A 14,668-nucleotide genomic window follows, 5' to 3' on the forward strand; every position below is an offset into this window, starting at 1 on the left:
TATATCTAGTCATTTAAGATCAGCCATTCAGCTAATACGATTATCATATAGCTTATATAAGCATAATCAGTGTGAGAGGAGAGACTAACCCCATCACAAGAATATTTCGTGTTCGACTTGCTGTTCGAAAGGGTTCACTCTATGGATTTTGCTTTGTTTCGGATTGTTGTTGTTGCTGTTGCTGTTGCTGCTGCTGCTGGTGTTGTTTGCTGGTGTTTTTGTTGCTTGCTGGCTTAGCTGCGTCACAGAAAACACACAACTTCCGCTTTCTTTGGCAAAAACAATAGAAAGCACATAAATTTATGGTTTCAGCATTGTGCTTTTGACATACAACCATGTGAGAGGGGTAACAGAAAGAGAGAGAGGGAGTTGGGGGATGGGTGAGGTGGCTGCCTGCGCTGGGATTGCCGTTGTAACGTTAAGGGGTTAATATGCCTGCAACCGCAAACGGGATTCGGATTTGGGTTTGCCAATGTGAGGGTTGGACTTGAGTTGACTTTTCTTATAAATAATTTTACTAAATGGATTTGGTATAAATGCTGACATTAAGCATGTGTGTGTGTGTGTGTGAGTGAGTGGGTGTATGAGTGGCTCTGGGTGTGTGTGTGTGTGTGTCTGGTAGCTGCTTGAACTAATTACCTGCAAATTTATTTCATTTTTGTTTTGGCAGGCAAATTCTGTTTACCGAATGCAACAATCAAAATTGGCTAAATTGAGAGTTGGCTCTATAACGGTATTTATATACACTTATAGAGTGTGTGCGTGCGTGAGTGTATGTGTGTGTGTGTGTGTTTGTGTGAATGTTGTGCTGGGCCAAGTTTAATGGTTTTTTGGGGCATTTTCTTGCAGCTGTTTCGCTTGTGGTTGCCATCGCTGCTGCTGCTGTTGTTGTTGTTGTGGCTGTACGTTTCAAAATTTATGTTTGCTGGCTATGAAAATGAAATGACTGTGGTAAACATTTTAATTAAATCCAAGTTTGGCTTCTGCCTTCGTTACAACAATATATTTGGTTGTTGTTGTCGTTGTTGCCACTTTGTTGCCCTGCCACCCACTTGTCTCTCTCTCTCTCACTCTTTCACTCTCTTCTATTTTATATACACAAACACTGTTCTTTATACTTTTTTCGTTGTTGTTGTAGCAAATAAATTTTAATTTTATGTTGGCCGCGTTTTAATTTGTTGTCCACTTTTTGTTTCCTTTTTTTTGTCATTCTTCATTTGTATATATTTTTATTTATTTATTTTTTTATTATTGTTTTCTGCGCTTTTATTCGCATTTACACTTTATGCATGTGCGCATTTATTTTGTTTGCTAGCTTTTTATTGGCTCTGGATGCGGGTGGGCCAGGGGGGCGCTGGCCGTGGGGTTGGGCGTAACGCTGACAGCCGGTCAAGTGACAGTTGCCACAGCACACACACACACACACAGAGAGAGAGGGAGGTAGTGTGTGTGAGAGAGAGAGCGAGCACGCACGCAAATATGAAATGCAAAACAAACTTTGCAGCTGTCACTCAAAAATGAGCGTCGCAACGGACGACAGCGAACAAAGCGATGCAATGCACACGAGCTGTGGCAGGAGGCGGTCTGTGTGGTGGGCGGGCGAGGGGGCAGCTGTGCACTGAGAGAAATGTGAAATGGTTAATTGGGCGGAAAGGTATTTGGGTATGCGAAATGGCTGTCGCTCTATAAAACGACGAGTTTTGCAGTGCCCAGCAGCAACAGCAGGAGTAGGAGCAGCAGCAGCAGGAGCAGGAGCAGCAGCAGCAACAGCGACAAAGTGGGTTAGAAAGGTAAATGAAAGGTTGACGGACAGTTAATTTCGGGCAGTTGATTGAGTTATGAGCTCTGCACACACTGCAAGAAACCAACAAAAAGAGAGCGACTGAGCGAGTGAATGAGTGGGAGAGAGAGAGAGGATGGGTAACTGTTGGCAGCTGTTTGCGTATATACGATTTTCCATTTTGGCATATGTGATATGCGTGAATGGTGCGGATATATGACAGATGCTCGCAATGGATTCACAATTCAAATCTGTTGCAACACATCGAGTGAACAATGCCAGAAGAAGTGAAGCTTTAAAAGTTTGCTAGGAAGATATACTATGCATATGAGTGAGAGAGAGAGAGAGAAAGAGAGAGGTAGAGAGAGAGAGAGAGGTAGAGAGACAGAGAGTGATAGAAAGAAAGAGAGAGAGAGAGAGTGAGAGAGGTAGAGATTCAGAGAGTGAGAGAGAGAAAGAGAGAGAGAATGAAGTTGACAGTCTTGTGATTGATTTTCGCCAAGTTATAAAATATCTATATAATAATTGCAAATCTTTAAAAAGTTGATTGGTCTGCTATGGATATTTCTATTTAAATAAATTTTATAAAATAAATTGAATATAACTAATGTTTCAAGCTAGAGCACTACGCTATGCTATTAACAGAGCTATGTTAATAACATAGCCGCAACTCCAGTTCTTCTACTAGATCTCAAGACTATTACTGCACTTTTTACCTACACATTACAAAGCATTCCAATAATATACTACATTAAGAGATAAGAGCTTAGCTTCCCTGATATAATAAGGAAAAGGAAGCTATGACTCCTCATCTATTTTACAATACTATAATACTAACTCAGCTAATAAATCCAATTGAAATGTTGGCTCGCATTCAAGCTACAACTCCGCCAACACCTCTCACAGCGCTAAACGTCATGAGTTCGCATATTATAAAGTGCATATTCAGTGTGAATAAGTGAATGGTCGCTAGCACAGGCAAACAAAACATTCATGAATCTATAGCACGCGACTTGCCCGAACAGGCGCAACTCCTTCAGCTACTTGCAATAGAAAGTTGTTCTACACCTGGGCCTAATTGGCGTTTCATTCCAGGTGGAAATGTCGAGCGAACCGCCCCATTAAAACTTAGAGTGTAGCATGCCACATTACACATACGTACCGTAGTACAGAGCAGCAGTTGAGGCTATCTCCCTCTCTCTCTGGCACTTGCCTACTTGGTCATCAATTTACATGCCACACACGCATAGCTGCACTTGCCTTTCTCTCTCTCTCTCTCTCTCACTCTGTCTCTCTCTGCCTGCATTTACGCCAGTTGCTGCTGTTATTTATGGCCAACGAAAACTGTCATAAGCAAACAAATTGTTTTTTATTGTTCATAATTATTGTGCATACTTATGTAAATCACGCGACGCATTTCGACGGCGCGTTGCATGCACCCCGGCCGATCCGCAGAATGTGGCAAGCGCAACTAGTTGCTGTTGCCCCGCTGCTCCCGCCACTGCTGCTGTGGTAGAGGCAACACAAGAAGAACAAAAAAAAAATTGTTTGTTTTATTGAATTTTTATTGTAGTTTGAATTTATGACGCCATGCGCTAGCAGCCCGTCGACTGGATTAGGGTATTTCTTTGCCAGCTCTGGCAGCAGATGACTTTATCGGCTTTTTGCTGCATTAAATCGCAGCCGAACTGTTAGCCTGAGCCCATCATGCCCTGGCCCTGGCCCACCCCCAACTGCCGTGCTGTTTGTCTGGCAATTTTGTTGAAACAACTTCAGCGTTTGCGTCTGTGTGCGTACGTGCCACTGAAGTGCGCTCGGCAGGACTCTGCGCTCAGCGCTCAGCGCTCTGCTCTGCCAGATTAGCTTGGCAAAACCGCAGACAACAGCTGCCATGGCAGAGGCTGGATCTCCCCACACTCGACCCACCCACTCTCCCAGTCTCCCCCCTCTCTCCCTCTCTCTCCCTCTCTCTCTCTCTGTTTCTGTGCAAGTGCCAAAGAGGCGGCACGGCATGAGTTTTTCGCTTTTCGCTCGTTTCAGTATTTGGTTTTTTTTTCCCCCCGTCGTCCTGTTGGTTTTTGTTGAGCCTTGAAGCGTGTGCATGTGAATAATGTCCAGCAATTGGCTTTGGAGTTGGGGTTTATTGGCGCTTGTGTGTGCCACAGACGACGTCATTTATTTATGAGGGCAAACGCGCGCGCGAATTTTTATGAAGACCGTAACAAAAATTAGTAACTTTTGCCAGGCGCTGATTCTGCTGGCTGGAGTTACTGCTCCTCTTCCTGCTGCTCGTCCGTTTTTGATGACTGCTCCCTGACATTTCATAAACTTTCGCTTATTGATTATTTACCACAGTTACTGTTGCTTCTTGTTGTTGTTTCATCCTGTTGCTTTTGTTTTTATTTGCAGAGAGCTTACGCGATTATTTTGGACGCTACGGCGATATCTCTGAGGCAATGGTCATGAAGGATCCCACGACACGCAGATCCAGGTGAGTTCAAGACATCCAAAATTTGTTTGTGTGCTGTGAAAGAGTTTAAGATGAAGTCTAAGTGGAAATTTCTTAGGTTTCTTAAGAAGTAAATGAAGCAGGGGAGTCTTATACCTAAGCTTGAGATCTGCCTGCGTTTGTATATAGAAGCCTGGATTGATTCTCTCTGCTGATTGCTGGCTTTCACTTTATAGAAGACTGTGTTGTGGCTATTTCCAATATCAGAAACTCTATCTAAATTCAGCTTAAAGTAAATTACTAAACTAATTTCATAATTGGCTGCGACTCCATAGCTAGATTGAAATTTGTTTAGTGCACTACTTTGCAAACAACTCAAATTATATAATTTGCAACTTAGCAAGAAGTTCACTCAACTCGAACGTAAAGCTTTTACCTTCACTTTTCACATTTTGGCAATCAAAGATATTTCAGTATGAAAACTTTTGCTACTACAAATCTGACGCAACTCAGTTTTCGCTTTGTCTATTTTTTAGCTGCAGTTCGACAGAGCTAAAAATTATTATCATAAATAATAAATTGTATGCAATAAATGAAATTTAATAAATAAATTTTTACACGAGTCAACAAAATATTTTATTATGTGTAGAGATATTATTTTGATTTTTTTGCAATGCTAAAAATATTTGAATTTATGTTCCTAAATTTGACCTCACAAATTTTGGCAGTTTTATTTTATTTTATTTTTTTTTTTTAAGTAATTCATTAATTGACTTTTGGCCTGCTTTAAAGTTGGCTTGAAGTGCTGTAAATAAAAATTTGAAGCAAGTTTTAAAACATAATTGAAAACATTGCTTATTGAAACTAGTTTCAGGGTTAGTCAAGGCTTTGAAATGCAAACGGAATTTATTCAAATGACCTGCAGCTGTAGTGGGGGCAACTCAGAAGTGAGCCAAGCTAGCTATACTCGTTCACGAATGGAAAGAGAGTATATTTGTACAAGATTCGTCTAGCTGTTCGTTGGATTACGCATAGGAAGTCTAATTTGAAGTAAATAGTGAAAGAGTAATATGAAATCTTTCTCTCCTTTTTATAGGAGCTGCTCTCTATAGAGCAGCTTTAAGGCAACCCTACTCATCTCAGCTCAAGCAGCGTCAACAAAGTCCATTCCCAACTCCTTTCTCTACCCGTTTCCAGCATTCCTAGCTCTCATATCTATTTTTTACCCGTTCCGTATCGATTTCTATTCCCATATATTCAATTTACAGCAGAAAAAAGGGGATAGAAGAAGCAGAGATATCATATGTACATGTATAGCACTGTAATTGTTTTCATGCCTTGCGTTTGGCTATCTGACCAGACTTTGATTATTATTCTGGTAAATCTCGGTGACCGCGTTTACCTTTCCAGCTTTTGTTATTGACGCTCCTCTCTCTTCTCAGCTACTCTCTGCTCTGCTTTGCTCTTTCGACTACAAATTTCCATATCCGTTTTTGCTCTGCTTGTTGTTGTTGTTGTTGTTTATGACCATGCGCGACTGCATCCATTTCCAAATTTGAACAGTTTGGTTAACCGCTAATTGGTTTTCATTTTCATTGATTTTCCCCTCCATTTTTTTTCTTGTTGAGTCCACATGATATATGAGTGTGTGTGTGTGATGCAGATACCCTCGTCTCTCTCTGTCTCCCTCTCTTTCTCCTGTTGCAACTGTCTCTGCTTGTCGTGCGTGCTGCCGTGTGTTGTGTTTATTCGAATCGTTTGTCATTTGTTGCGGTTTCGATCAGCTTTTGGTTGACTGCACCGAGACCACCCTCCACAGCCACGCCCCGCTCAATCAGGCCGCCCTTTCATTACTTTTTTGTATTAATTTTTGTACTCGTTGTTGTTGCTGCTGACCTTATTCAAAAATGCTTAACGTAAATTAGCTGGTTTTTGCGGACGGTATGAATAATGAGCGGCGTTTAATGAGTCAATTGCAATTGAATTTGAGCTGCGATAATCACGAGCAGCAGCAGCAGCAGCAGCGGAAGCAGCAACAATGACAGCTTGTAAATGAACTTAACGACTTTGTATGTGTGCATGCGTGTGCGTGTGTGCGTGCGTGTGTGTGTCTGTCACTCAAATTAAGCGTTTTATGGCGGCGCACGTGGCGTATGCGCAATGTGAGCACACGCTAAGCGTAGCGCGTGCGAAAAGTTAAGCGCATTCCTTGCCCTTTCTTTTATTTTTTTTCCCCTCTCTCTCTCGCTCTTATCTTAGTTGCTTTTTAAGAAGTGCTGGCAGCTGGTATGCCGTAAGCGAAATACATCCTTGTTTTAATTGAATTTCATCTAATGTCCTGTGCGCCGCTGAATGGGTTGGCAGCTGCTCCACTCAGGTTAACAAGCCGGCGCCTCGGCTGTGCAAAACTTTATGCCACATTCTCCAACTACAGCTGTGAGTGCTGCTGTTGTTGCTGCTGCTGCTGTTGCTGCCATGTGTCCTTTGCCTTTGTGCATGTCACGTTGGCTGGCAAAATTTTTATGAACTGCGTGCAGCAGCGACAGCAGCAGCCGGAGCAGGAGCAGCTACAGTAACAACTCCACTGATTCCCAAAGCAGGCAACGCCATTGGCTGCTGTCTTAACAGCAACGAGGACAGCGAGGACAGCGAGGCTGCTGCTGAGGCTGGAGCTGAGTCTGAGTCTGAGTCTGAGGCTGTGTCTGATGAAATCTACGGGCTCTACGGGTAGTTGTTGCTTGTAAATTCCGCAGCTCTATTTGTAGCCAGCATCGTTCTCGATGCCGTTGCCGTTGCCGTTGTCGTTGTCGCTGCTGATATCATCGTGTCAGGGATTTCTAGCAAAATTTAATAAAAACTTTATGTCGCTTAAAAGAATGTTTATGGAAATTTTTCACTTAAACTTGCGCAAAGTAATAAATGTAAACAGAATTCCTGAAAAGGTGCGACAACAAAATTCAAACTGAGAGCAACAGCAACGACAACGGGCAACAAGCTGCACACTAAGTTGTAGCTGTTGTTGTTGCTGTTGTTGCTGTTGCTGGTGGCGCCGCAGCGAGAGTCAACAGTGCGGTTAATAAATATGCGCACCAGGGCAGACATTTTACCGCTGGCAAAGAAAGCATTGCATGCGACTAGGCAGACTCCTCTTCCACTTCCTCCTCCTCCTCCTTCTCCTCCTCCTGCTCCTGCCTCTCGCCTGTTGCTGGCTTAGATAGAACAAGCAGTCAGATAGATTGAGATACATGCGCCACACACAGATATGGCAGGCGGCACTTTTGTTCACTCTCTCCATCTCACTCACTCTCTCTCTCTCTCTCTCTCTCTCTCCATCTCTATCTGTGTGCAAATGAGATTGTATATTACAATAAAATGGAGTGAAGTACAAATTAGAAAACTTGCAAATAAATTTAAAAGCACAAAATGAAAACAGAATAACAACAACAACAACAACAACAAGAGCAACAGCAACTGGAATAAATAACAGAAAAAGAAATGAAAGAAGAGAAAAAGCAGCTCACAGAGCAAAGCAAATGGCAAACAAAACACATTCAAGCGGAGGCATTAGATAGAGCGGGTGCTGGGAGCTACAAAAAAATAGCAAAACTTTTGCAACTTAAGCGAGTTCTTGCTGTTGTTGTTGTTGTGGCAGCAGAGACAAAGCGGGTCGCTGAAGTGCAACAACAATAAAAATTGAGTAAAATGGCAAATGGCAGCTGTAGCAGCGCCTCCAGCCCCCAAACACGCCCTCTCCAACAGCAGCAGCAGCAGCAGCATAAGTAAATCCAAACAATTTATTGTTGTACTTTTAACATTCTTCTCATGCGCATTGTTGTTGTTGTTGTTGTTGTTGTTGTTGCCTGCCACCATTGAAGCAAACATAAGCGACTTTTCAATGAGTTTGGAAAGTTATTGAAACATAAATTATATCGCACGGCGCACGCACGCCAAACGCAGAGACCCGGAGACCCGGAGACCCGGTGCCAACAACCACAAGCAAGCCCACAAAATACGCCCGAAAGCAGCAACAGCAACAACATCAACAAGAGAAACAACAAATATAGCACCCCTTTATGACTGCCAGGCATTTAGGGGCTGGGGCCAGTTGGTGCTGGGGCTCGGGTGCTCCACGTGGAGGGCATTTGCCACCTCTCACGCATTTTTGTGAATGGCAATTAAGTTAAATTTTTCTTTCTCTTGTTAATGTTTTGCCATGCCCTTACCCGAAAAGGTCAAGGCCTAACACATTTCTCATGCAGCTTGCAACGCCGTCGAAAGTTTACCTGAAATTGCTGTCAACGCGCATAAAGAGACAATGTGAATATTATTGTGCATAGTGCTTAAGCAATAAATTAGAATTTTATTTAATTGCACATGAGAAGGGGTGGGGAAAAGGTTGTGAACAGAAGAGAGAAGAGGCAGTATGGAAGTGAAAGTTGAAACTGTGCATTAGGTAAAGTAAGGACGTTTGTTCAGCTGATTCGCATTGATCTGATAGCGGCAAATCGACTGTAAATGGGAAATGGAATGAAACCTAGTGGCTTGAATACACTCTAGTACTATAGAAGATCTGCAATCATGATCTGCTTTTATATTGCATTGATAGCTAATAGCTAACAAGTGAGCCCTTAGGCCTTCATATTTTGAGTCTCTCTTGCGGTAAATACAATAGCAGAAATCAAAAATCATATAAAATGCTAATGAAGCCACTCTTAAGCTATGAAATATGATTGAAGGCTAACATATATGGATTCGTTTATGCATCTGTATCCAAAAGAGAGCGAGCTTAGTAAATTTTTGGCTTCTTCCTTGGGAGAAACTTTATACTCGTTATCAACTGTTGAGACATCGAAATATATATATATATATGAAGATATTATACAAAAATTATTACACAATTATAGCCTTTATTTTTATATAAAAATACTCCATGTCTATTAACATTATATTTTTATAAAAATACTCTATATCTATATATCTAATATTTCTATAAAAATACTCCACATGTAACCACAAAGTTTTCTCATCTCTTCAGCACAAATTTCAAGCAGATATCTGGCGATATTCTCACAGCACAGTTATTGCCTCTCATATATAGTTTTAGTACCCCCAGTAGAGCATTCCCTCCGTCGACTATGCCCGCAACATTCACCTCTTTATCGTCGCTGTTGCTGTTCGTTTGCTCGCTTTTTCTCTCCCCCTCCTCCTCCAACTGCTCCTTCTCCTACTCTTTTTTTTGTTTCTTACACGCGCCAAAAATTGTATTTTTATTTATTCGCTGGACGCTGAGCGCATGTTTTATATATGGGTATGTATATAAATTTACCTGGATCTGTATCGAGACGACGATATAATTCAAAGCAACATGCGCTGCACAGTGCTGCACATAAATTTAACGGGTCTTAGATAAGAAGTGCTTGTCGAAGAGTAAACACAACACGAAACACTTTGAAAACCATTAACTGTTTAGAATCTATAAACATTTACACACTCAACTCGGTCTGTGTGTGCGTGTGTGTGTGAGTGACTGGTGTATTTTACATAATGTAGAGATTGGCGATGTTAAGGTTAAGAGTCATAAATAGATGTATTGAAACGGCACGAAAGGGATTTTTATACATAAACTGAAAGAGTTGTTTGTAGAGGGAATTGAAGCTAAATGCTGCAGAGCTTTTCGAGCTTAAAGCTGCATGTGAGTGAATCTAAGAAGCTTTGCCAGTTAATTGGGATTTTTAAGCAGCTTTTGATTAATTTTTTATAGAAATAAAATTATATTCAAATGGGAACGAGCGAGCATCAAATGTGAAGAGTTTTTACACATTAAAGCTGCATATAACACACATTTGACTTAAACATTCACCACTACCAAGTATATTTGCATAGCTTAAGCTCTTGACTGCCTCATGTCATTGCTAAATCCAATTTATATAAAGAAAATTAAATATAATAAATAAATAATTGTTTACTTGCCTCAATGTCTAAGCTGGTGTCTAATAAATAGTGCCGTAAATTCACTTAAAATAAATTGTAAAATATGATAATAAATATTAAATCAATTTAATTGCTTTCTCAGCTATTTTTCCTGGAATTGTAATGGGAATTGTTGCCTTTGTCAATTCGCATTGCCTTTGCATGCATAATTGCAATATTTAGGATTTACTTTCGCCGCTGGCATCTCGCTTATCGGCAGCAGAATGCTTTTGATTAGAGCGCTTAGGCTAAGCTGCCATTAGGATAAGTTTCGTTTCCATTCACATGCGCTGAGCTCTTTAATGTTATTTATGAGGCTTTTGTTGGTGTGCGATGTGCCATAAGGCTTCTGGTACTCATCACGGGGCCAACGAGGGGGCTGGGCATAGTTGGCGTGGCGTGGCGTGGCGTGGCATTTGCGCCCTTGCTCTCTGCCCTTGGCCGGCTGTCAGCTTCAAATCACTCATTACACTTACCACAGCAATCCAAAAACGTGGCCATAATTAACTCAATTTAATCGGCCCCAGACCCACGTCCACACGACGCTTTAGTGGCTCACTTGTGTTTGTCATGCGGCCCTTTATGTGTGACTCCACCGCCTGTGGATGCTGCTGCTCCTGCTGCTCCTCCTCCTCCTCCTCCAGCTGCTGCTGCTGCTGTTGGCTTGACCACTCGATGGCCTGGTCAACGGCTGTTTTGGCAACGCCGCTTTGCCCTTTTCATGTTAATTTGCAGCACAATGCCAAATGGGTTTATATATTGTACACATACATATACATATATATGCTATATATATATATATTTTTTTTTTTTTTGCTTTTTTTGTTTTTGCTGCTTTTCTCACACTCTCTATCAGCGCAGCTCAACTGCATATGTTATGTGACCATGTGTGTGTGTGTGTGTGTGTGTGTGTGCGAGTGTGTAGCAATTTTTCATCATTAATTATGGCGTTGGCTGTGGCAAACATCAGTCAGCCGCACCAGCAGTAACAAACGAAGCCAAAGACCATTAGGACGTTTGCTCCACAGCACCACCGGCCACCTCCCGCCAGCCCCCTCTCATTGCCTCTCTCTGTCAGCTGCGCTTGTGTTGCCCAGGGATTGCCTTGCTCTTGTTTGTTGCTGCTGTTGTTGAGATGTCAGTCGCACACTCGGATGTTGTCAACTCGTCTGTGTGTGTGTGTGTGTGTGTGTGTGTACTCTCATCTGAGCATTACAAGCGGCAATAGCAACTCACACCCCCATCGACCCCCATCTCCAACGGCAGCCCCTCTCTGGCCCACCTCGCCCTTCTAGCTGCCCCTGGTCACCCGTGTGCTGCCATCAGCTCGCACCATTGTTGTTACTGTTGATTATTTCATGCGCTTTCTGCGCGTTTTTATGCGCATTTTATGTTTTGTATTTTTGCCGTTCTTCAACATGAGTTTTATAAAGAAAGCCCAACCGAAAAAAAAACTCTCACACACACACACACACACACACAACAAAACAAAAACGAAAGTAAAATACTCGTATGCCCAGCGCATTCGCTTTTTATGTCTTTCAGGCAGAGGGGCATATTACATTTGTATACAGCTTCAGCATCAGCTGTTGCCATATAAAACTAAAGTTCTTAATTAGCCGGGCAAATTATGACACAGGCCAAACGAAAATTTCAACAAATTTTGACATATTTATAAACAGGTATTTAGTTGTTGTATGAAGAAATTTAGGAAATTGTGGGAATACGTTTTTGCAGTCGAGAATTTGAAATTGTTTGACCTCTTGTAGAGCTTATTTCTTGAAATCCTATTTCTGTTTGGATCTAGTTGGAGTTTAGAGAGTATTTCTATATAGACAGCTTGAGCTTGATTCATGCATCTTTTAATCTGAAGCATATTATTAATAAAAAAAAAAAAAAAAATGGAAAAAAATATATAAAAAAAATAATAAATAAATACAAAAAAAAAAAAATAATAATTCAATAAATAAATAAATAAATAAATAAACGAATAAATAAATAAAAGAATAAATAAATAAATAAATAATTAAATATATCAATAAATAAATAAATAAATAAATAAAAAATAAATAAGTAACAAAAATTAAAACGAATGGGCAAATTTTTAAATTTTGCAAGAATTAAATATTAATTATGGGTTATAAAAAATATTGAAAATAAATAGAGATACATATATAATATTTAATATTATGAAGGCGTCGCCAATATTTAATAAAATTCAATAATTATTTTTAAGAAATAAATAACCAAAATATTTATTATAATTAAAAGAAATAATCTAAAAGTTAATGGTCAACAAAAAAATAAATAAATAAAAATAACATTTTTAAACAAATTATAGTAATTTGTATACATATTTTTAAAATCAATATGTTTTAAAAATATTTAAAATAAATTTAAACAAGTAAAGGTGCAGAAATAATCAGACTGAAAAGAATTTTATAGTTTATATATGGCTTCGTCTTATGAATTTTAATTGTGAGTCATGAAGACTCATGCGTGATACAGTTGCTTGGGAATATAATTTTCTAAATCCGATATAAAATTTGTTATATGAATAGCCTAAATGTGCTGTGAATGAATCTAGTCTGAGACAGTTATTTATAAATATACACGTAATTATAATAATTATATTTTAATACATTTTATAAATATCAATTAGAGTAATTACGTATATATTTATAAATAGACCGCGGCCGTTGCCCTTCAATTGCAGAGCATTCACTTAGTCGCCCACCAACACTTTAGCCCCCAATGCTACTTGGTATATATGTATATACTTTTTACGAGTTCTCACTCCATTGTAATTGCTGTGCCGCAGCACTTTTACATAATAATAATAATAAAATGAATTATAAAATAAAGTTACCTTTTCGTTGGGGGCCAACTAAATGATATGCCCCACTGCCGAGGCTGGCCAACAGCGGGAAGAAAAAAAGAAATACATACACATACACACATACATATATATGTCGGTATAAAGAAAAGCGAAGAATTTAATGTCTGCGCCGCGTCACAAAAGAAGGCAACACTCAAAATTGACATTAGCAGCAGGCATACGAACCATAAAAACATAACAAATGGGCGCCATAATGTGTGTCCTTAAACTGTCACTAAATCGATAAATTTTCATAATGGCCGGGCCATTTAAATATTTAGCCAGGCTGAAGAGCTGCGACACAGGCGGAGGCGCAACCCCTTGTGCTGCAAGTAAAACCAATGGCCGCCTTTCTTTTTCGCTGGATTAATCAAATTACCAACGACCCGCATAGATAGCCAAGCCAGGAGGAGTCCAGGAGCTGGGGCCGTGCTGCCATATCAACGCAAGGGCACGCACCAGCGCCGCCTCCTGCCCAAGCGAGAGAGGGTGGTAGGGGGCGTGAGGGTGAGAGAGCGAGCGAGCGGTTCTTAAGCAGCGACGAGAACGCATCCAACTTGAAGGCGGTTACCCGACTTTGGTCTTTGGTCTGGTCTGTCCATGTGGCAGGAGGTGGCGGTGCTGTGTGGGCTCGCTTTGAGTAGCTCAACTGCCAGAGCAGCCTGGCACTCACGCAGGCCCAGTTAAGTGTGCGTGTTCAAGGATGCATTTTGGTGTGCCCAGGAAAGCGACAACGACGACAACGACAACAACGACAACAGCGACGACAAGCGACGACGACAACGAAACAAGACAAAGGCATAAAAACGTGCAAAATGGGCGTGTGTAGGCGTAGGCTTATAAAGTGCGAGCACGGCACCAAGGCAGGAAGCCACTTGTGAAAGTTTCATGCACGCGGCCCCACTTCACACGACAGCAGCTAGCTGCAGCAGCAGCAGCAGCAGCAGCAGGAGCCGTGGAGCAGTGGCTGAGACGAGGTCAGCTACAAAAACAAAAAATGAAAAGCGAGGGGAAGCAAAGAAAATGGAAAGAAAAAAAACAAAACACGATAGGAAGCACCACAAAAGCATCGTCGAGTCGCCAGGACCAGCGTCTTGGGCCCTGTCGAGCCGAGCTGCAAGTGCTTGTTAGTGCGGGATTGACGTTGACTGTAGCCAAAGCTTAGAAGTGCCTCAGCACGGCCCAGACCCAGAGCCAGCCAACCAACTCAGCCGCCCACACTCAGTCAGTCTGCCTCGCTCTCACTCTCCCTCTCTCTCTCTCTCTGCCTCATTCTCGCGCGCTCGTCTTGAGTTGCATTCCTTTGCAATTGTTTGGGCGCTTTTGTTTTGTTCTGAATTTTTACACGAAAAAGTCATTTGAATATGCGTCCTCGTCGTCATCCTGGCACCTACTGTGCCTCCTCGCCAGCAACTGCGTCTGCCCCCCTCTCCCACTCTCCCACTCTCTCTCTCTCTCTCTCTTTCTCTCGCTCAGTGGATTGAAAGTTTTGTTAGCCGTCAGCTACTTTGCTCGTCGTGCTGCCTGCCTCCTGCCGCCTGCCGCCTGCCGTCGTGCTTGTAGCTGCCATTTCCAAGTTTTTAGTTAAGGT

General features: G+C 41.4%; 1 protein-coding gene across 5 annotated transcripts in view; it reads left to right on the forward strand.

Moving 5' to 3' along the window:
• Window positions 1–14,668, forward strand: part of Rbp6 (RNA-binding protein 6) — a 195,011-nt gene that overhangs the window by 63,741 nt on the left and 116,602 nt on the right. For all 5 annotated transcript variants that reach the window (XM_018100413.2, XM_018100412.3, XM_089259885.1 and 2 more), the window contains exon 3: window positions 4,190–4,271. In XM_018100413.2, coding sequence (XP_017955902.1) covers window positions 4,190–4,271 — 82 coding nt within the window. The remainder of the gene's footprint in view (window positions 1–4,189; window positions 4,272–14,668) is intronic.

Source organism: Drosophila navojoa, chromosome 4 (assembly GCF_054131105.1).
Source record: "Drosophila navojoa isolate 15081-1374.11 chromosome 4, UAZ_NAV_1.0, whole genome shotgun sequence".
Lineage (NCBI taxonomy): Eukaryota > Metazoa > Arthropoda > Insecta > Diptera > Drosophilidae > Drosophila > Drosophila navojoa.